This window comes from Solanum dulcamara, chromosome 5 (assembly GCF_947179165.1).
Source record: "Solanum dulcamara chromosome 5, daSolDulc1.2, whole genome shotgun sequence".
In the NCBI taxonomy this organism is placed as follows: Eukaryota; Viridiplantae; Streptophyta; class Magnoliopsida; order Solanales; family Solanaceae; genus Solanum; species Solanum dulcamara.
Window position 1 is genome coordinate 65,661,144 of NC_077241.1, and position 21,224 is coordinate 65,682,367.

A 21,224-nucleotide genomic window follows, 5' to 3' on the forward strand; every position below is an offset into this window, starting at 1 on the left:
GGCACAAATAAAAATAAATAACAAAAGAGGCAAATAAAATAACTCCACAGTAACAAAAAAATAAAGATTATGCTATTAGAATCCCTTTATCCAACTTGAGTTATTTGTTATTCTCCTTACTAGTCTGTGTAATATGATGCTATTAACACCCAAATAAAGTCTTATAAGTTAAACTTACGAATGCAATACAACATAAATTGCTTCTAGGATGTGAAACAACGCACATAGATAGGTTAGTACACCCTCCGTTCATCTTTATTTATTCAATATATTAAAAATAATTGTTCAACTTTACTTATCTAATTTACCAATGTATCTATTTTTACCCTTATTTTATTCAATATATTAAAAATAATTGTTCAACTTTACTCATCTAATTTACCAATGTATCTATTTTTACCCTTGTTGCTAAATACTATTCATTCCCCAATATTTAGATGACTTATAATTAATAAAGGTGGTATAGTTAAATTACCCTTTTATTCATTATTTCTTAATGGGTGTGCCAAGTCAAACATGGACAAGTAAAATGGAATATGATTTTAATTGTCCCATTCAAGGTCTGGTTATGAATTGAACCAAAATACACCTCATCTCTTTTCCTACTATAAATCTATAAGAAAGAATTTCAAAAAGAAAGGAAAAAGGTTATACAATTGTCATGGCCAATCCAATCCATTAGGTTGTTAGAGAATGGCCTTCTCACATGAGCTGCAGAAGGATATTGATCCCTTTAATGCAATGTTTCTAATTGACCATCACTTGTTTTCTAGGGTGACTTAAAGAGAATGTTTTGATGATGATGTTTTTTGTTTGATTAACTAAAATTGTTCAAGTGTTTTACATCATGACAATATTTTACACCAAAATATTCACTAATGGCACAAGTCATTTCCGTTTACAAGCATCTCAACTCTTTCTCCAATCTCTTGCTTCCAAATTATAATTTACTCGCGCCGAGTATCTACAACAAACCAAACCAAGATATATCAAAAGTATTTGAGTAAATCAACATAACATGTGGAAAAGATTCACGATGTTCTCTTTGCCCCAACTATCTCCATGTTGTAATATACTCAAAACTAAAACCAAATGCTAATCACATAACTTTGCTCATATACTGTAAGTTCACGATTGAACAGTAGCTAATAACATCACACTGTTAACCTGCACGGTATCATAGTCAAATATCAATTCTCCCAGTAGCGTCCAATTGCTGCTTGCTGATTTTCTCAGCAAGAATATAAGAATTAAAAACATAGCACACGCATAAGATGTTACATCAGCACATATTTTTTATATATATAAATCCATTCTCCTCTTTCTAATATATTATCTCACAATTTGATAAACTGAATACGACTAAAAGAATAGTATTTGTATGTATTAGTTGTAGTTTAATATTTAAAGGCACTCATATCACCTTTTATATAAGAGGGCAAATTGAAATTTCTTACCCCCTAAACGGCCACACATACACATTTCTGAGCTATTCCCTGAGCAAGGTATGAGATGTGCAAATCCTCCAATCGGAGCTTCCACCTTAGAAGAAACTCTAAGGACCGTAGCTTGCTGAATCTTTCTGGAAGTAGCTTGCAAAGAAATGAGTTGTCACAGAGATATTAACCTGAGCACAGTAAATTAACTTTCTACATAAATCATACCTACTCAAATTTCCTCAAAAAGAAGAAATAATTCTTGTGTGTGTTTTCAACTATGTCTAAAAGTATTCAGATTAATGCCATGTGGAGTAAACTCTCCCACACCCTAGAAAACCACAAAAACACCTGCAAAGAATTGGCCATCATCAATCATAGACTAGTGAAGCAAATCCAGTACTATGATACAAAAGCAACTCACTTGGCCATGTTTTATGTCATTTTCCTGCTCATCATTTTCCTGTCAAATTCAAAACCCTCACCCGTCCAATGTAAAAACTGGTGGAAGCCTTTCTCCCTTTCCATTTTGGTTGCAGTTACATTTGGTGCCAACTTCATATCAACCATACTTAAATGCATCCACATAAAGAATGCTCTAGACATGAACTGGATCGACCAAGGGCTGAGCATTCAAAAGATGGCTCACCTAGAGCGAACAGCAAAAAACGAAGCAGAATTCATGGACCATCAAAGGAGCTGCAACCCCGTTGTCAAAGTTGAACCACACTCCACAAGTTCAGATGCAGACTCTTCAGACCAGAAAGAGAACTATGTTCAATTGCCCCATGTTAAAAGTCATGTTGCTTACTCATATACTGATACAGATGAGGAAAGTTCAGCCAGTGCGATTGTGGATTTGCCAAGAACATACTCAACCCTGCAGCAACAAAACGTGGATAGCATTACTGTCTTTCAACAGTATGCAAAAGCTGGAACAACTGTTTCCTTCTTGCTAGCCTACACAGTTCTGGTACTGTACGGATGCCGCTCTTCTGTTTGTGATGGTAACGCATAGTTGGAAACACAAGTGAACTGGTAAAGCTCCCATTAATTCCTGAATTATTAACAATACTTGAAACAATTAGGTCCACAAGGATTATCCTAACCACCATAAATCTAGAGCTTCTTAATATGTATTGTTGTGTGTGGTTTTTTTTTCAATTGAACTTATCCGACGCTAAAAGATAATAAAAGCATGCAGTAAATGGAACCTCTGTATATATGCTAACAAATATAAAATAGAGTCTAGTAATTAGGTTAACAAAAATGTACTCCCTCTATTCCACAGATGATACTTGCTATTTAGAATCAAAATCGAATGGTTGAACGGAGAAGTGCTACTGGGGGTTTTATATGAAATAGAGAAGTTGTTACCGGAGTGTTGTGTAAAATGGAGAAGTTAATACCGGGGTGTTATGTGAAACGGAGAATTTCTACCCCTTAAATCTTATCTAACCAAGTAGCTGCTTCATATTAACAGGGCAGGCTCGACTATAATGCCACTAAAGCAATTGGCTTGGAGCCCCAATTTTTTTGGAGCCCCCTATTTTTCCTAAAGATGTATTATATACAGTTAAATTTGAAAAGAGAAATAGAATAGTTTTTCAGTAATCGTAATATCCTTTCTATGTGCCTACCATTTTGTTGCCTCATTTATATATTGACAATTTACATGAACTCACGTTATTATTCCTATATTTACTTTTTACATTCCCTTTTGACTATTTTTATTCTCTTATTATTGAATATTCTGAAGTCTCCCAAATAGTCAAACCTTCTGCATCATGCAAAATCTATTGTTGTTTGTTTACAAAAAGATCAAATTTGTTTTTTGGTGTCTTCAAATTTCAAGCACTGCAACAAGTCAAACACTATTTCAATTTTATTATATCAACTTATCAAATTCAGTGCAACATTATTTCGATATCATTATATCATCTTCTCAAATTCTTAAGCTAGGTTTATTATTCTAACTTTATATTTTATTTTATTTTATTTTTTGAGTTTTTGCATTATTTACATTCTTACTTCATAAGGTTTGCTACATTCTACCCTCTCTAGAAACCACTTGTAGAATTACGTTGGGCATGTTATTGCTACTCAATTTATATATGTCAACTAGAAAAAATTAAGGCTTCTCTATAAAGTTTGGCTTTAGGTCCCCAATTTTGTTGAGACGGCCCCTGCATATTAAGCCGTAAGTGCTTGGTCATCTTAACAACACCAAATGTTTAAGTTAGTGATTATGACTCTGCTACTTAAATTTTCAATGCTCTCGGCACAAGTCAAGAAATTTCATTTCTTATGCACAACATTTTCATTCTCATAAACTGGGTTAAAAAGAACAAAAAAATATCAATATCAATTATTATAGTGAGGAAAGCTCATATTATCCATGAACTGCAGATTTACAGAAAAGGATGATTACCAGATCAAAGGTTTTTACCTTGCCTATCATCTGAAGAGTTGTCAGTGGGTGCACTATTCTCAATATGAACAAATGCTTGCATAGTTTTAGATTCATCTGAAGAGTTGTCAGTGGGTGCACTATTCTTAATATGAACAAATGCTTGCATAGTTTTAGATTCCTTAAGTTTTAATATTTTGTGTGCACTAGATCTAATAGCTTGTACAAACACTTGAAAGTTTGGGATGCATTTCAGAACACAGACATAAATGTAAATTATTGTTGGCTCTTGCTCAGCAAGATTGTCAGTATTTTGATGATCTCGGGATTTTTGCAGATATGTAACATGAGATAAACTATGCTTCAACAAGCAGTCAAATTTGATCAACAGATGGAGATTTTCCAACACAGAGTCAGAATAGATAGAAATGATAGATCAAGTATACAAAGCTATACACTTTCTTAATCAAAAAAAGAAAATTTAAGTATAGAAAAACTGAAGGACATTATTCAATTTGATGAATCAAACATCTATTTTTCTTTTTCCTTTCCCCTTTTTTTCCTCTCTTGGGTCTTGGGGAGGGGGAAAGAAATACGATAGTAATTTCAGCACATTAGAATCTATAACAATGGCTGCTAGGGAGCGATAATCTCTACTGCATTTCAGCAAACAACCATTAAACCTTCCTATTAAGTGCTCACACTTCCAACATACAGCTAAAACAACTTTGACACCTCTCAACAACATCCATTTATGTCTAAGCATTCTTGATTTCAAGTCAGACACACATTAAATTAAGCGGCAGAGAGTATTTGGAAGGTAATGCCAAGGAATCTGTGACCAATTAACAGACACAGACCAAATATTACCTCCATTAGCATGGATTCTCCCAGTCAGGAGATAAAAAGAATATCTGTAGGTGAAAATGGAAGGATCCAATAAGTCTCATAAACCACCAATAAATGTATCTGTAGGAGAACAACACACGTCAAAAGAAGAAAAGTGTGTGCACCACTTCCTGCAAAATGACATGAGAACTTATGAAATTCAGCTAGTGTACCATCAGAAGATATTTGCAGATATGAGTAAGTCCTATTGAGGAAAATGCAGTATTGGCTACTGTACAGTGAAAATAGACGTGTGCAATGATTCTTTTGATGACCTAGTAGAAGGAGAAAACATATTAATAACTCATTGTGAATTGAAACCATTATTTTTTTTAAAATGCAAATTTGAATCCATTAGACTCGTTAAAACAGCTGCAATATTCAGTGATATTTTTTATAACCGTGTTGTCGCCATTTTGCATGCACCTCAATTCTACGGGGTCCCTGCTTCCTCCTACCACCATAGGTACCGGATAACTCTCGACCAAGTCTTGGACAAATGGGGAGAAACCACCTAGTGTTTTTTGAATTTCAGTAATTTTAGTGTCCAACAAGAACATACCAAGGAAATAAACAGTCTGATACACTAGTAATTTGAGAAATTCCAATCCTACATATAATATTTCCCAGTGCAATGTTTTAGACTAATGTTTACATTTACCAGGCGCCTTTTCTTAGATTTGATAAAAGGTGTCCAGCTTTGTTCCCCCCACCCCCTGCCTTCCCCCCTTTTTCCACTTCAGAAAAACAACTAGCAGAAACTAGAAAAGCGAACAAGTCAGAACCACACTATTAATGTGGTAATAACTGCTTTAGGCAGAAGAAATGGAAACATTATTACCACCTCAAAATAATTTTAAAATCCAGTGGTTTTTCTATAACATAAGCACCATAGAACTATTTGAAACAAACAATAACTCAAAACTATTAGAAGATTTTAGAGGAAAGATCGTGTATTTGTTTGCCGAGAATCAGAATCACTAGCAGGGTCCCAATCAATAGTGTTCAAAAACATATTCCATTCACTATTCTATCCCTGTTCTTATATTTTCGTTAAAAAATAAAAGGATGCTGGATTAGAATGGTTTTGAATCAAAAAATATAGTGGTCGAAAATATTTGTCCAATGGATTGCTAGGGTATTAGCGTGCAAGGGTAAGAAAGAATTCCTTTTATTGTCGGAAGTACTCGGTTCTCAAGAAAGAAATTGTATTGTGTCGACATCAACCACTGGTGGTAATTGAAGGATTCTTGTGACACTGTCACCTATTTTATAATGATCTTGTAACATTATCTCTAATCGCTCATTATCTTAATATAAACAAATCTTTAAGATGCCTCTCCATAATGCTACCCTATATGACCGAGAAATTTGGTTGTCCTCCATTGCCTTTGATGAGTTTCATAACTGTCGGAGATGATCAATCCCAATAAAACAGTCTACCTACTAAAATCTTTAAATCCATTTGCTATTATACAATAAGGCTTTACTAAAAACCTTAAGATCTCTGAACCCCAACACTCATCTACATGGTGATCTTCCACCTTCTAATTTAAAAGGTATTTCTTCACCTCCTCTCGTATTCCATAAGAATTTTCTTTATATTCTCTCCAGTCTCTTCTCCTCCCACATTTCAGGGTGTCATCGTTATAAATAGGTCGAGGAAAGATATTGTACTCGAGGTCTATATCGTTTCTCCCTTTTCAATAAACATCTCTTTTGACATACTTGTACACTATCTTGTGTCCATTCCTAGGTTTAAAACCCCTCAAATATCTGTCTATCAGTGCTCTATCTATCATTTTAAGCTATGCTTCCACCACTGAAATTGAACATTAAGAATAACAGATAATAAAATTATATATAAAATCACCAATTTTAAGTCTAGATCAGAAACTGAAAAACAGTTTCAGCTCATGCTAAAAATGTGCTTCAGAACCATTATAGCTTATAAATTCTATTGCTCTACATGATTGCAGACTGTAACATAAGTCAATCTGAGGAAGGCAATGAGCTGCCTAAATCAGAAGAGCAACTCACAGGCTCTTGATTGCAACAACGAAGGGACTAATACCTGAAGCTTTCAAATGAGCAGTTCTTTCATTTCTTCGAGTATTTATGATTTATGATGCTATGACTACTTGTATACTTGATATCAAATATGGACATTGTTTTTCTTACTCTCTAACATCATACACTATTATAGTTATCGTTTCTATTAGACCTAGAGAGAGGAAATATTTTTACTTTGCCCCACCAGATGCACATTTGCTCTTCTTACAATCTCTAACATCATACACTATTATACACATCACTTCTATTGCACCCAGAGAAAGAAGAAAAATACTTTCACTCTGACCCTTTAGCAGCTCAATAATGCAGGGCATATCTTTGGTGTTACCAGAGAAAACTAGTAGCTTGTTGGAAGTGTGGCAATCACAGGAGGTTAAAAAGAGCTTAAAGCCAATATGGAGAGCTATTCCCAATTGCATAATGTGGACCAAGAAACGAGCATGCTTTGATGGGAAGAAGTTACAGATTTCTAGAGTAAAAAATAAATGCATTAAAAATCTGTACTTTTGGTGTTACAGCAGTACTATAGATATGATGGATAAGTATTCGACTTTTTGTACTTGCTAGGAGATAATATGTAGTAATGATTATAGAGTTTGCTTCTAAATCCTGCACCTTTTTATGTACCATATTGGTACTCTTTTAAAAAAATCCTTACTTACCAAAAAAAATAGTGCAGGAGATAAAAGGTAGCTTCAACCTACGTTGCTTGGACTCTTCAAAAATGTCGACGGGTGCGTATCGGATTCTTTAAAAGTAGAGTATTTTTGGAGAATCGGACACGGGTGCGGCAACATTTTTGGAGAGCCCAAGCAACGTAGGATTCAACATACCCAAGCATGACAGAAAGGAGCACTACTATCAGGAGAATCTTCAAATTGAAAGAAGAAGATTTATTTTTACTCTCGCCAATAGAGCTATTAATTGAGCAGTGAAATAGTATATAGACATGTTAAGGTCAATACAAGCAACAAAAGCAATGAGAGGAGTAGTACTAGATAATTTCACAATTTGAACACATAATGCACAACGGCAATAGTGCCCAATATGTTTTCAGAAGTCAGCTTCAATGAGCTCCAACTCGTCCTTAAAATCAGATGCTGGTCTTCAAAGCTGAGCACAAGAAAAAAAAAGTTACACGCATCAAAAACAGCATTGGACGACACTCAAGTTGAAATTTGTTGCACTACTTCTACAGTTCACTATCATTGGATGAACATTTAGACATTTATGGGAGGAAAGATCAGAGGAAATAGTTCAACTTCTGCTTAAAATATGGATCCTAGTATAAAAGGTTTCAACAGAAGTAATAACTTTTGGTCTCTTTGGGTTCGGCTCTGATGCAAAAAAGAGATTTTAGACTTCTCAATGAGAGAGTTGAAGCAACGAAAATTGAATATACAAAAGAATCACTTAACAAGAGATAAGATTTTTCAATGGGTCACAAGATCATACTTCCGAGGAAGCCTCATTTGATCATTCATTTCAATAGAAGCAAGAAAATGCAACCTCGAAAAAGAATCCCGAATAGGTAGAAGCAGCAGTAAAGTGGCAATTGAGCAAGGTGGCCAGACACCGCGGTCATTAGAAAAAATAAAAAGTGGCGATTGAGCAATGCAAATGCAATTTAGAAGACAGTATGAGGCCACTAGTACTAATTGTTGTATCATCTGTGAGGAAAATAGTGAAACTATCAAGCTCTATTTCTATTTGGATCATTGTCCAAAAAAATGAGTGGAACAAGTCTTGCCATATTTGGAAAATGTTTCATTATCCCAAATAGATGACCAACATTTAGTATCAAATTGTGTGGATTCGGTCACAGTAAGAATGCAAAGATTTTTTGGAGAAGCCCACTATTTACAGTGTAGTTGGATGTAACAAAATGCTAGAATCTTTTCAAGACCAACTCACTCATGCGTTATTTAATGCAACCATAGCACCTTCTCATAGGGTCCATGCATTAAATTCAAACAGAAGCAAAAGATGTACACTTTCTGATTTCTCTTATTTTTCGTTTAATCCACACGAACAAAGAAAATACTCTTGTTTTGCTTTCCCTAAAAATCAAAAGCAAAAACAAGTGTTTTCCCCTCAATCTTCCCTCTTCTCTTCCCTTCCTTCTACTTTGCCTAGCTTCCAAACAAACGATTAAGTTCACAATAAACCAGAAAATGTTGATGACGTGAACATGACGGAAGGAGCTTTATTTGAAATTAATGGTTGACAACATCTGCCACCTCAGCTACTTTTGGACATAACCATATCAAATAAACGATTAAGTTCACAATAAACCAGAAAATGTTGATGACGTGAACATGATGGAAGGGGCTTTATTTGAAATTAATGGTTGACAACATCTGCCACCTCAGCTACTTTTGGACATAACCATATCAAATATAACTCTATCCATTGAACGAGTAAGGGTATGTAGACAAAAGGACGATTCTTCATGTGCTGGGTTAATCAAAATATATATATTTTTGTACTTAGTTCCCTTCTAAATCACCTTATTTTATCTAGCTTGACATACTTTTTTATGTACATCTGAACTCAGTGACTAAATATGGCTGTCACTGATCTACAGGGTGTTCGACTAGGCATATGTTTTGTTGTATTAAGTATGTGCAGTACGTCAGTATGTTGGGGTAATATATTCAGAGATGTTTGATAAGGTCATTCCTTTATACGCATGAATAAAGCTTACAGAGAAGAAACGAGACAACAAACTTTTATTTGGCTAGACACAAGAAGGCCAGAAGCAACAGTATCAATACTTCGCCGTGAAATTATTATCCTAAAGCCTGGGGAAACAAACAGCCATCTTTTTTTACATTGCAAGTTTACTTCACAACTGTGGAACCTATTCCTCAGCCTCACAGACTGAGTGGACAATGCCTGAGCATACTGCTAACTTACTGAGCTGCTGAATGAGAAGAGGGGGTAGCAAGAGTCGGAAAAAATGGTGGAGGATAATTCCTTCATGTATTTGGTGGAGAGTATGGAAAGAAAGAAATGGGAGATGTTTTGAAGACAAGACCAAGTCCATACATGATGTGAAATGGAACTGTTTAGTGTCTGTATTCTCTTGGTGCAGAGGAAACTGTATAGAGGAAGTAGATGAGCTGGTAGATTTCTTAGGTGCTCTGTAAAGCTTAGAGTCTAACCTTACTACCTTATAATTTTTTGGAGGTGGCCGGCATTCCTTAATGCTGAAGAATACAACAGTACTAATTTTCAAAAAAAAATAATATATATATATATAAAATATTATCCTAAAGCCTATGACAGGTGAATACCAGTGCCGAATATGGGATGGAGGAAGTAATCCTTATTCAAACATAATGTGTATCCTTAAATGACCAAACTGTAATGACTACTTGAACTAGACTAACAAGGTGAGAAAATATTGGTGAGAATCAAGAGACAAAATGGATGGCCCAATTTAGTGAGGAAAGACCACCAGGATCGCAATGACAAATCACACTGCCACTCTGAAGTCATCCGAAAGGAACAGGAGAAAGTTTTGATCACAATATCAACAAGAAGAAAATGAACTAAAAGGCATGTTATGGCAATCAGTACCCAAGTTTCCAAGAACATATTCATAGAAAGCAAGAAGATCTAGACACTGTTTGAACTGAAGTGACACCACTCTGCTGTTGGACATGATTGTTCTGTAGGGATTGAAAATACATTGTTCCCATAAGTAGCAAAAGAGGGAAAAGCAAAATCAAAGAAACTATAAGAAAATAAGTACCAAGAGCGTGGAGATTCTGCATCTCATGATTGTCACACCTTGCCTTCCTCTGTATTCTCGGCCTAGAAAACCGCATCCCCTAAGACATGTCATCCGTGTCAATCATCAGAAGTCAATCAACTCATGCCAGACTCTTAAGGGTGAAAAAGTGGCCACCAAGAGCAAGTTAAATTAAATCCTTGAAACAGGTATATATTATCAAATTCACCAATTCATGCAGCCAATCGTGTCAAGCATTATCCAGCTAATAAAAGTTAAATCCAGAAAGTGCAATAACATGATGATGAAAAAAAGGAGACCATTACTTTAACAAGCTCAGAACCTAATTCCTATCAAATGTCCACAGGATGGATTGTGATCTTTCCTAAGAGTAATACTAGTAGGTAACTTTGTTCTGAAATTTTGTAGAGTTGAGGTCTGTGTGATGCTTGTTATTTCGAGCAAGAAACAAGAATGGCACGACGCATATGCCCAAGGATGGAAAATACAGAAACTGTCCTTTCTAGTTTTATCGCACACCCGATCCAATATGGTTTTGAAATTTCAGTCCACCTGATCTGATCTGATCTGATCTCTAGTCGATGTCCACCTTGCTAGATTCCTCATTCCTAAGATTCCAATTCCCACTTCCTCCAGCTCTAGTTCAACAAGCTTGAATCGTGTGTGATGCAAATATCATCCTTACATAAACCACCCTAATCGTTTTGTACAAGTTACAAATGGAACAAAAGACTAATCAAATACAAGAAAAGATAAAGGAAGGAATATTTAAATCCTATTTTTCTTTGCAATCTTCTTGATAAGCTTCACAACGATAGTCACATTGTCCGCCCCTTCCCCTCCCCCTTCCCATTTCTTGATCTTGATCTTGATCTTGAGAAATGCTAGCTCTAAAATACCAAAAAGGGTCCCATCTAAAACACAGGAATTGCTTGCTCTAAACTAACGAGTAAACACATTTATTGCACCTCCTAATCAGTTGTTTCATTTTTCTCCCACAACCACTTTGGGTCTCCATATCTCTTTAACTCTTGGGTAAGTTAATTCCTGCATCTTCCACAGAGACGACAAATCAAGATTGAGTCTTTTGTGTGGCAACATCATAAGTTCTACTTAACCATTCATTAGAGATTTTGAGAGAATTAAGAGCTGGAGAGAATTCTACTTAACAACGTATCATAATCAAGGTATAATCACAGCAATCAATTTAAACCTAATAACTCTATCAATACAAATCAGATTAAGCGTGTGCCAATTGAAAGTAATCCAATCCAGACAGCATAGAATGATCTTCAGTATAATTTTCAACACTGCACCTCAACCTAAAGCATATAAGTCAAAGGCACCAAGCTTATTTAAGGTCCTCTAAGACTAAGGGACTTGGTATAAACAACTATTAGTTGGTCATTTGAGCTGATGAAGCTTGTGAGAATGCATCTGACTTCAATCTTAAATAAATCAACAAATGGGTTTGGATAGAGTAGAATTTACGCAGACCTTATCACTACCTCGTGAAGGTAGAAAGGTTGTTTCTGTAAGACACTCAGCTCAAGTGCAGCAATCCATGTACAAGGAAGGAAAAGTGAAGCAAATATAGCAGGTAATAGGGAAACATTGCAAGGTCTAGCAGAAGAGAGCAAAAAAAAAATTAGTGCGATAATCGAAACACAATCACCAACATACTAGGATAGATTATTGAGAACAATAATATACAATACAACTAGTACCTGACAAAACGCAAAGAAACAATAATAAAGATTTCTCTGAAATTTGGGTCAAATGTCTCAGAGATTTTCTCCCAATCTACAAAGAGTTAGAGGGTTCATGACCTATCAAATCGAAGGATTATATGACTTCTGAATAGAGAGACATTCACGTTTTCGCAAGATGACACAAGCAGGCACATCAAGTGGGCCCAAGTCGGTGGGACTTTTATAAAGGTTCATCTTCGTCATTTTTCCTAAAAAATAATCCATGAACCAAAAAACCCATAAACTTAATACCTTAGATCACCAAAATTAGTAATTTTCTCGACCTAAGTCCTTAACGAAAGTTGTTCTACACGTTGAGCTTGTCTTCGTGGTATAATTTGTCCCGTCGATTTCGTAGCGTATCTCCGTTGGGGTTTGGGCAGCGGTGGGTTTGCTGCATTTTGAGGGTTTAGGTTTTATTCCGAGCTTAAGATCGAGGTAAGACCCTTACAAAGACCTCTACCGTATTTCCTCAAAAGCAAGTAATCTATCTAAGTTTTAGCCACCACGCTACGGAAGGTAATCAAGTGATCATCCTTCTTCGGAAAGCACGAGTTAGCTATCACCCACTCAAATGCTCTAGCAAAATCCAAGAGTGAGGTTCCGCCACTGTTTCTAACCCCAAAACCAATGTCGCCATGCACATCATCAATTATTGTGAATAAATCACGGTGGAATAAATGACAATTTAACCTCAATTATGGCCCATTGGAAGTTTGAACTTTGGTTCTCTCTCCTTTCAACCTTTTACATCCCCCATCCAGCGTCAGAGCTAGTGTCTAACTATCTATAGCATCTCATTGCATGGAATAATGTTTAGCTTCCTGGCTTCTAGTGAGAAGTCGGAGCCTCTTTCTAGGATCCATTTATCTTTATCTCTAGGCCCAGTAGTCTTCTTTTTCTTTGTTTAATTCTTCATATTCTTTGGAGCCTCCCGTTTCCTCTTTTCTCAAACCTATGTTGCATAAGGGAAACTCTTAAACCTACTTGGGTTAGTTTTTCTTGCTCGTTTCACGATGGCCTGCACATCTACACTTGTAATACATTCTTTCCCCAATTTAGTAGTTTCATTTTTGTCGACCACTATTTCCTTCCTCTTCCACCGCGATAGTTCCCTCCTCCGATCTATTTGTTTCTTCTTCGTATATTCTAGCAATTTGTTCAACCACTTCAAGAGTTTCTTCCTCATCCACTCTACCAATTTCCTCAGTAGATCATCCATCATAAAAGTTTTATCCTTATCTTCCTTACTATTTAATTGTTCCACTTAAACACGCAATGGTCCAATATACCACTCAAGTGGTCCAGCTACCAATCAATTTGTCATTCACATTTGCTATCTCATCTAAACTCTTGTTACACAAGTTAATTACATGGGAAAAAGCTTGACTAATGAATGACTCATATTAGTATACTCATAAATAGCATTACGGCAACATGAACAAGTTGGACTATGCACGAGATAAATCCTTCATATGAGAGTCCTCCAATATTAGTTTAATGCCTACCATGCTCTATAAAGTCAGGTACTCGTGCCTTTCATGTGAGAATTGACAGACCAAGTTGCACCACTGGTTGCTTTTGTCAACCGATCAATATTCTTATCTAGCCTGTCTTTCAAATCCTCACAACTTGTCAAAATGACCTTTTTTACTCACAAAAAGCCTTTGAAACTCGGTGATGATGGATCCACCCCTCTACCCTTTTTCACTTAACCAGACATAGTTTGCTACGTGCATAGCTCAAACTTGTGACCTAAGACACAAATTCCTGAACCTTTTGTTGATAAGCTAACCCCATGGGAATGCCCTTAGGACTTTTTCTAACAAGTTTGTTTTTTTGAAACGGATAACTTTACTTTTTTTAACAAGTTGTTGCAGTATATATATTTACATTTTGTCTTACAGTTGGATTTACTGCAAGTAAGGCCGAGTCAAGTCCATTCAGTAAAGGAGTAAGTGAATGAACTCTTGAAACTGTAAAAAAACTAATTATAAAGACGGTACTGCATGTAGTTCTTTAGCATACACATGTAGTAATTCTATTTTCCCTGTACATTTTTACCAATTATGTAACATGGATAATCGACCTAGGGACTTCTAACCACATGGTGTCTTTCATTTGTTCATTACCTATTATCCTTGCTCAGTAGTGAATACTTTTTCCAATGAACCCCTTAAAAATCTAGGATAGAAGATGGGCGATTCTGCCTATTGCAGGGGGCTTAGTAAGAATCTATGAAAATATTACTCTTCATGTCCCAAAGCTTGCATCTAATCCTTTCTCTGCCAGTAAAGTTTCTCATGACAATGACTTGTAGTGTTTGTTTTAAATGATTTCCCTTGCATCTCTGAGAACCAGGTAACGGGGAGAATGACTGGCAAAGCTAGGATGAAAACAGGAGAATGATCCGCAATGCTGCTAATATATGTCACAGACTATATTTTAGAGGATTGATATGCCTAATTATCCTCAAAATTTCCACAGCATGCACCAAGTGGACTCGGAGGCGAAGTGAGATGATGTCAATTTCTCGTGGCTTAACCAAACATGATTGCTTAACCGCATTTATTTAGTTTATAGAAGCAAAGCTCTAAAGTCTGAAGTATAAGCCAACTCACTCAACACTTCTATTTAGCAAAACATATATATATGAGACCTTAAGACATTACACCACTTTGAACAAAGAAACTCCTACACCATCTGACTCTTGCATCTTTCTTTGATGCAATTTAGGTAGAATCTTAAAGACTCAAACCAAACAGCATCATGATGAAGAATATATTAGAGGAACAAACTATTTTAATCTAGATAAAGCACATTTCATCATTCAAATAACAATCAATTGCCAAGAAACAATAGAATTACAGTGAATTCTTCTGATCCCCGCTTTAACAAAGACCATTGTCCTGCACCATGAGGAACTCTGACCACTAGAATGAATTTCTTACAGAAGCTTTTTTTTTTCTTTTACATTTTTTATCCGGTATCAGATGATCTTTTTCAGAAAAATCAGTTGATCAAAGAAGCATAATAATTAACAAAAACAACAGGCAAATATCAGCTAACCAACATCTGCCTCCCATATAATTCAATTCCACTTCAATGCTAATTATTTGGTTGCTTTAACGAGCAATCCCAGAACCCATACCATAGCTTGCTCATTCTGTAGTGCAAATTAGAAAACTGCAACCTATAAAACACACCCTGTGCCTAAAAATATACCATCCACTCTAACCCAAATTTAGTCCATATTTATCAAATGTCCCAGAATAATATTGAAAAGCTTCACGCTTTCTCCCTTACACAATGTTTTATGATTACTTATAGAACACGACAGTGTTTCAATTTTACTCAGCAGAAACCAAAAGGAAACCAATAGTCCGTGTTAATTACTATCATACCAGAAAGTAGCTTTTGGATCCCATATGTTCCTCAACAATCAATTGTCATTCTTTAGCTACAAAACTCAAAACTCAATTGGTAAAATTGTAAAATTCATTCTTTGTAAAGACTATCAAATTAGCTGAAGGTAATTGAACATCAGTGATTAATTTAATCAATTAAACTTTCATTCCCCTACCATACCTTTTTCTCCCTTATTTCAAACACACTAGGCAAGATATACAATTTTCATTCATTATAAAACTAATTTATTTTATTGCATAATCACTAGCAATTTTCTACCCTGCTGTAAATTAATTTACTTTTTAATAAGGAAAACACACCAAACAATCATTGAATTCAATAGTGTCACAAAATATTGCCTAATAACAACGTAACAAAGAGCAAATCCAAACACATATAGATTTTCAGAAGATACCGAAATCAATTACTGTTAAAAAAGTAATACGACCATGAAGAGATACTCACCGGAACCAGCAGAGATCGAGGAATTGAGGAAGGACACCTTTAACAACAAGATACGGACCTTCAACACAGAGTATAATCTTCACGTATCTAACGAAATCTTGAGATATTAAGCTTTCCCGGACCTCAGTTCCATCTGTAAATATGACGATCTCAGAGGGCATTCCGGACTGATGATTGCGTTTGAGGAAGAGAGAAGCAGGAATCTCTGTATTGTCGTTAGCATCCACACGAACTGTGTAGCTATACTGAGAGGTTGAGCCACCCAGCATGCGATGCTCTTTCATTGATATCGACCAGAGCGTGTCGTTTTGGATTCTCGCAATTCGATTTCCCATATCGGTGATTATGATTTGGAGATGAAGATGGAAGATGAAAATTCAGAAATGTGGCGGAAGTTTTTAAGCAGAATATTAATGCTAACTAATGCTATGCTACTCCAGTCCCAGTGTGTAGGGCTGGCCAAATCAACCCACCCGCCCACTCCAACCCAACCCGTTTACGGAAAATGATATTCTTTATCTATTATTTATTTTGTATTTATCATGCAAATTTTATTTTATTGAATTTTTGTATTCTTTCTGAATATTTATAAGCAAGTACATCTTTATTTCATTATACATGATTTGTATTTCATTACATTTTTGTGTCATTTTTGAATATTTATAAACAAGTAGATCTGTATTCCATTCTATCTGATTTGTATTTCATTGCATTTTTTGTATGCTTTCTAAATATTTATAGGCTAGTAGATCTTTATCCCATTCAACATGCTTTGTATTTCATTTTATTTTTGTATCTTTTCTGAACTATGGTCCAATTTTTTATCATCAGATCATCTTTTTATTTTATGTATCATTTCTCAAGTTATATTCATTTTCTATAAGCATGTTTGTTGTGTTTTCCGGATCGATCTCCTTTTTGCAGAGTCACAAATTTTATTGAAAATCGTTAATGGAGGATGAGGAAGAAGATTGAAGTTCCTTAACGAAGAAAGAGAGAAAAATGATAATTGAATTCGCCTATTTAGATCTCCTAATAAGTAACGTAATTAGCATTTACCATATTTAAAAGATACTCTCCCATAATTTTCTCAAATCTGTTTTCAATTACTTGTATTCTATTAAGTAAAAAAAAAAGTGTCTAAATAGCAAGTCAAATTATTGTCATTTTCAATAAATATTAAAATGTAGCTAGAGAGATTTATTTTGAAAATTTCATCTAAAAAATTAGGTTGATATGTAACCCTGATTGGCTCATTAGAAATTTTGTTAAAATATTTTTAACACACTTTTTTTCAATTTGATATGTTATATATAGTCATAATAAAGAAAAAAACAATTTTATTAGGTACTAAAATAATTTAAATAACAAAAAAATAATTAAGCTTAGTAAAAATTGAATTGGGTTGGGTTTTGATCCATTATATAATCCATTACCTAACCCATTTTGACCCAACCTATTTTGAACCAAATTAATTTGGATTGAATTGAATCTTAATCCAATTATTATCTTAACCAATTATGACTCATTCAAACTTAACTCAATCCACTCAATTATCACCCCTACCAGTGTGCAATGGAGGCATCAAGCACTGGGTGAGATTTTGCCTTTCCGAAATGAGCAGAAGACTAAAACCTACCAAAACCAATTATTTACGACCCGTTTGACCGAAGTTTGATTATTTTTTTTCTTTTCACCTTTCGTAAGAGTATCTCCAATCCACAATAAATTTTACACCAAATATTATATTTAGTATAAAATTTAATATAAAACTACTCTAATCCACACCAAATTTGGTGTGTGAATAGTGTTACACCAAATTTGGTGTAACACTATTCATCACACCAATTGTACTTTTTAAATATTTTATTATTATTTTATTATACAATACTTTTAATTAAACATTATATAAATTGTATGTTTTAATTAAAATTTTATTATTTTTACGTAATATTTTAATAATGTTAATTTTAGATTAAAATTTATTTTTTTTATAAATTATTTTCCTATCTTGAATTTTTTCTAAATTAAATTTATTTTAATTCTACTATAAATTTTAATTGGATATAAGTACAATTAACCTTCACAAAATTAAATATGTAAAAACATAAATTGGTGGACAAATAATACAATGTACTTTAGAATTATCGAAAATAATAAACATTCAACAAACTCGTAATTGACAAAATAAAATTTTTAATTGTGTAATATTTATTTAATTGTATTTCGCTAATGATTTCACTTTTATTTGTGTTATCCATTATTATGTATTATGTAATATTTGCTAGCAATTTATATTATTTAAAAAAAATTGGCATAAAATAATTTTATATTAAATGACTACAATTTAAAACAATATGAAAATTATATATAGGGAATTTTTTAGAAAGAATTTTATTTGGTGAAATAAGAAATAATAAATGAAATAAGAAATAATAATATAATAATAAAGAGAGAAAAAAAAATTGGTGTGAAATTTGTTGCAGTGGTTCGAGTTGATTTACACCAAATTTGGTGTAAAATTTGATGTTTGGATTGGAGATGCCCTAAGGCTCCTGTTTTTGTGTTGTTGTTTTTTTGTTTTTGTTTTCTCGCTAATTTTAACTCACAATTTTGAAAACCACGATAATTATTACTTTCTTCGTTCTTATTTACATGTCATTTTTATTAAAAATAAATGTTCCTTAATATTTATCATTTCACAAAATCAATGCATAAGTGACACTATTTTTCTATTTTATCCTTGAGGGTTATTAGCATTGAAAGTATGAATATGACCAACGTAGAAAAACTAAGTAATTAATTTTTGTTCTTTGGTCAAATTAATTAATCAAAATAAATTAATTTATGTTCATTTATTGCAAACTTGACTTTAAGAAAACGCTAAATAAGAATACAATGATAAACTTACCTAATTTCTTAAGGGTATAAAATTTAAAGTGGTGACAACTAAATAGAAACAGAGGGAGTACTTGTTTAAAAAAAAATTCCCTCAGCGTGACTAAGAAAAATTTTGTTTCCGCTTTTTCCAGTTTCATTATATTTAGATTTTGAAAATTTTACTCTAAGGTTTTTAGTTTAATAAAAATGATCTTATTTTTTATTTTTTCAAATATCATTTGCAAAAATATAATTACAAACAACTTTATCTTCAATTCTAATTTTTAAAATAATTCAAATAAAGTGAAAAAATATTTGTAGTAATATATATGATAATGGTTCGTATATGAGATTTAATCTATGATGTTATTTACTATCTCTTGTGAAATAATACTATTTTAGAGCAGATTTGAAAAGAAATCATTATAAGTGAAAGAATTATATTAAAGAATAATTAGTTAAAAGAAAACTTGTCTGTGAAAATTTGTAATCGAAAATATTTCTACTATATTAGAAAAGGCTTAGTTTCAACATGGCATAATGCTAATAAATTGCAAGTTGAGGGTATACTTGACTTTTCAAGCATCAACATTGCATTCACAAATTGTACAAAAAGTAAGGTGAGAAATACTTTTAGCTTGGTGTCTATTATTTACATGTGTATTACACTACCTCTTATCAAAAAATTTACTCTTTTCCACAAGCTTTATTCTCATTTCTTTCTTTAGAAATGTCACTATAGAACAGTTGAGAGGAAAACATACCTCAAAATAGCAAAAAATTCTTGAAAGTTCTGTTCTTTTGGACAACAAATCAAGTCTAACTTAGTTGTGTAATCCGACAACGTCCATCTAAACTGATAAACATCTATAAAAAATAAAAAGACCTGCAAAAATAGCTTACCAAAGTCAAGATGATTAAGGAGAATCGATATTCATCCAAGGTAATATTACTTCCGCTTTACTTCTATTTTTAGTTGTCATTTGCTTTGTTCATCACTTTGGATTTTTCATTTTATATCTGACTTTTGTTTTTGATTTTTTTTCAGAAATTTATAATTGTAGTTTGATCTTTGCTCTAGCAATACTATATTTATCAGTAACAGGTAAGATTTTTTCTTTTATATTTTTCGTCGTCCTATTTCGATATCTTAGATCATATTTTTCAAGCATGAAATCTAAGAGGACTATAATAGAAGTATTGTTCTAAGATTTTTTTTCCCAGCTGGGCTTAACAGAAAAAATTTAATTTAATGAAGGCTAATGCAAAAATTTTCCTTTATCTTTTTTGATCAAACTTTCTGGAAGTTTTTTTAATAGTCTGTTTGGCCTAACTTTTAAAATGATCTTATTTTGAAAAATGTTTTTCGATAAAAATATTTTTGGCAAGAAACCGTTTGTATTTGATCGATCAATTTCAAATATATTTTTGAGAAATTATTAATGTTTGGATAACTTTTAAAAAGTGTCCCCAAATATACTTTTCAAAAAAGTGAATTTAAGGAGGATTATTTTTTTTAGCTTCTAAAAACTGCTACTTTCTAGATGTATTTATTTTTTGACAAAAATTTAGTCAAATACTTTATTTTAAAAAAATAAATACTTTACATATCTCAAAAAGTTTGGCCAAACATGATATGCACTATTTGAGATACTAGCGCTAACTTACACAAAGAAAAATTTGAAAAATGGCCAGTTTATTTTTTATTTAATTTATTAGGAGTCGGCTAGACATTAATTTGTTAGCTTAATAATTAAGTGATGAGAATAATTGTACTCCAAACAAATGATAAATGTTTCATCTTTTAATCGTAACATTAGTAGACCTAGACAAGTCTATGATTTAGATTGGAATATTGGACGGTTTTGCCTAAGCCAAATCTACCAATAAGCTACTGCTTCATTTCTAACTAAATAAACACATAATAAAAGTTTAAATCTATTTGTCCTTGTTTTGGAGCTTTAATTAAATAATTAATCTAAACAATCGTCCACTAAATTATTTAAGTAAAAGGAAATTCGATTGTCGAGTATTTAGGTAAAGACCCCTTTTAACTATGTGTAATTTATATAAATCTCATAGTGTTAAGAGCTAATTATATTATTTTTTAAATTTTTTTCAAATTACAAAAACCCCTTAAAATTTATGAATTT

General features: G+C 33.3%; 2 protein-coding genes across 14 annotated transcripts; one reads left to right on the top strand and one right to left on the bottom strand.

The window, feature by feature from the left end:
- Positions 1-792: 792 nt before the first annotated feature.
- LOC129889377 (uncharacterized) lies at positions 793-16,639 on the bottom strand. Of its 13 annotated transcripts, none has more exons than XR_008766901.1 (7): positions 16,192-16,639; positions 10,568-10,646; positions 7,803-7,920; positions 4,717-4,865; positions 1,861-2,493; positions 1,424-1,787; positions 793-964 (listed from the first exon to the last, which is right to left on the bottom strand). XR_008766901.1 is itself a non-coding variant. In XM_055964653.1 (7 exons), exons 1-4 carry the CDS (start codon positions 16,524-16,526, stop codon positions 7,915-7,917), a joined length of 546 nt encoding a protein of 181 aa, XP_055820628.1. In that variant the 5' UTR covers positions 16,527-16,639; the 3' UTR covers positions 793-1,787; positions 1,861-2,493; positions 4,717-4,865; positions 7,803-7,914. The 13 variants fall into 13 exon arrangements, 4 of the variants coding, with proteins under 4 accessions (XP_055820628.1, XP_055820625.1, XP_055820626.1 ...); XR_008766900.1 differs by having other exon boundaries at positions 793-1,167; XR_008766896.1 differs by having other exon boundaries at positions 793-1,167; positions 1,458-1,787; positions 16,192-16,638.
- On the top strand, positions 1,517-4,296 carry LOC129889376 (uncharacterized). The gene is made up of 2 exons (XM_055964649.1): positions 1,517-2,474; positions 3,846-4,296. The coding sequence occupies exon 1, from the start codon at positions 1,717-1,719 to the stop codon at positions 2,452-2,454; it is 738 nt and encodes a 245-aa protein (XP_055820624.1). The 5' UTR covers positions 1,517-1,716; the 3' UTR covers positions 2,455-2,474; positions 3,846-4,296.
- Positions 16,640-21,224: the final 4,585 nt, after the last annotated feature.